At 26.4% G+C, this 2,925-nt stretch overlaps 1 protein-coding gene across 1 annotated transcript; it reads right to left on the reverse strand.

Moving 5' to 3' along the window:
* Positions 1-1,228: 1,228 nt before the first annotated feature.
* On the reverse strand, positions 1,229-1,447 carry NEUTE1DRAFT_47930 (uncharacterized protein; the record flags this gene model as incomplete). The annotated part of the gene is made up of 1 exon (XM_009854516.1): positions 1,229-1,447. A coding segment is annotated over one exon (219 nt), but the record flags the coding sequence as incomplete, so codon positions are not given.
* Between the last annotated feature and the right edge of the window lie 1,478 nt (positions 1,448-2,925).

Consider the following 2,925-nt stretch of genomic DNA (forward strand, 5'->3'; position numbering starts at 1 on the left):
ACTCTTTTTATATAATTTTTAACCTCTTTAGACTATATTTAGTAATTAGGGTTTAATAGGCAAGCAATAGTATTTTATAGAATAATTAATTTCTTTAGCCTTCTACTACTAAATTATCCGTCGACCTTTCGTCTAAGACTTCGAATTTGCAAATATACTTAATACTAATAGGGACCTCTTCGCCTCTATTTTCTAAAATAAAAGTTCTATTAATAAAAATATTATAGTTGAATAAGACTTTATTCTTAATTAGTAACTACTCATCGGCTTCGTTTTTAAGTAAGTCTTTTAGCTTCCTATTTAGTAAGTTAGGGCGTACCTATAAAGATCTAAGGCGATATTTAATTATAAAATTAAAACGGGAGAGGAATTAGAATTATTGTATATAGCGGGGGGTAAATTGTTTATTAATTGTAAAAGTTTTTAAATTCTTATAGTCGGTAAGGACTTTAAAAGGCTTTTAGGCTCCCTTTAATTTAAAGTACTATTCTTTAAGGGCCTTAACGATAGTTAGTAATTCTTTATTATAAATATTACAATTATATTCAGCCCAGGAATATTATTAATTAAAGTAAGTAATTAGATATAAAATACCCTTTTTATTGTATTAGGATAAAGTACCGCTATAAATCTAATTTGAAGTATTCGTTTTAACGACGGTCTATTTAGACCAATCGTAAATCCGGAGTATTAAACTATTATTAAAAGCCTTTTTAAAAGCCTTAAAAGATTTTTAATAGCAGTCGGTCTATTACTATTTTATTAATTTTATTATTAATTCGTATAATAGATTAATAATAATTGAAAAATATTTAATAAATCGTTAGTAGAAATTAGCGAAATCCAAGAACTACTATAGCGCCCTCTTAGTTTCTAAAACCTCCTAAGTCTTAATAGTAGATACCTTATTAGAATCTATTTCGAATCCTTTTGGGGTAATAATTAGACTAAAATATTTTATTCTTATAATATAGAACTCGTACTTATCGATATTAATCTAAAATTCCGCTTAGATTATCCGTCGTAGGATTTCCTTAATATAATTCTTATAGTTCTTTTTATTATCCGAATAAATTAGAATATTATTAAAATATACTATTATATATATATCGAGGATATTGTATAGAATATTATTAATATAGTTCTAGAAGGTTCTTAGGGCGCTTTAAAGGCCGAACGGATAGACAATAGATTTATAAAAACTAAAACAAATAATAAAAATAATAAATTACTTATACCCTTCTTTTATACGGATCCTATTAAAAATAGTAATAATATTAAACTTAATAAAAATCTTTATTCGGTAAATAATATTAAAGGTCTTTTTAATTAATAATAATAGGTAATATATTTTTAATATTATATTATTAATATTATAATAGTTTATATAAATATAGATACTGCCGCTGGGCTTCTTTATTAAAAGGATAGAGGAAGCGGCCGCGGATTATAATAGGTGGATAAAGTTTTTCTTTAAATTTTTATCGATCTATTTCTTAATAACGACAGTTTCGATTAGAGATATATAGCGCGGCCGCGCGTTAAAGGGGGTTGCTCCCGGCTAGAATTTAATTTTATAATTATAGGAATGGTTAGGCGGGATCTTCTTAATTAAAAATAGAAGAAAGGCTACTACTTTATTGAAATATTACCGTCCCTCCAATTTCTTTAGGATAATAATAATTTCATCTTTCGTTTTAATTGGACGGTCGGCCTTATTAAAGAACTTCTTCGTATCTTTATTAGAAATCTTAATTAAATATACGTATTAAATTACCTCCTTATAAAGTAGAATATTTTTATTAAAGATTCTAATAAGGTAAATCGCTTTGGCGAAGACCGTAACTTCCCGGGATTCTTCTAATAAGTAAGCGCTGGCCAAATTATTAATAAAATTATAAAGAAGTAGGGGAAGACTTTCCTTATATTATTACCTATTACTTTCCAAAATATTAATAATTATCTCCTTAATTAAATTTATATCCCGGACTTTTATTATAGTAGCCAACTTCTTAATTTTAGTATAGTTTATAATATATAATTATAATTGTTAGGATTCGCAAACAAAGTTGAAAGTCGCTGCGTTGAGTTCTCTAATATCATTAGATTTAATAGAGGAATTACTATTAAAATTATAGTAACAGCGGGTTTAAGGGCGCTTCCTACTTATAGAAACGTATTAATTATTAAAGCGGATATAGGGCTTATAAAGTATTAAGGTTTTAGTCCTAATAAGAAAGGCAGCCGTATTAATAATACCGACCTTAGATTTAACTTTTCTAACTATTAGTACCTTAATAGGGGTGGAAATAGGTCAATAATTAGCTTCGAAAATTCTTAGTATAGGAATTAGTAGTACTAGTACTATTTAAATAGGGTTAGTAATTTTATTAATTAATATTAATTCTAGTAGCGCCGGGGCTATTTTAGCGGAGGTAATAATTTTACTCCTTAGGGTTAATTAAAGAATTAGGGTTAGTAAAGGAATTAGGGCGATTTTACTACGGATAACTATAATTGAAACTCGGTTAGTAAAGGCTTTCGGGGCTACTAATTAGTCTTTAGAAAAGTCGGTAAATAGGTAGTAGCCTTTATAAGCAGGGTTAGTAAAATGTATTTTATATTAATTATAGTCGATTTCGGGCTTATAGTATTATATTTATAAGAATCTTAAAATAACCGGGTATTTTTTTAAAATATTATAAATTAAGAAGGTAATCATTTTATTATAGTATTTAATACAGAATTTAATTATTACTCCCTTAAAAATAATACCTTTAACTATTCTATTAGTAAGAATAAACTTTTTTATATAGTAGAAGCAGAAATAGGGAAGGTTATATTTAATAATAAAAGAGCGATTAATAAAAGTAAATATAGAGTAGTTAGTATTAATAAAGGAAATATAATAATTTTTGTATAGTT

This window comes from Neurospora tetrasperma (genome assembly GCF_000213175.1).
Source record: "Neurospora tetrasperma FGSC 2508 unplaced genomic scaffold NEUTE1scaffold_5, whole genome shotgun sequence".
NCBI classification, from domain to species: domain Eukaryota; kingdom Fungi; phylum Ascomycota; class Sordariomycetes; order Sordariales; family Sordariaceae; genus Neurospora; species Neurospora tetrasperma.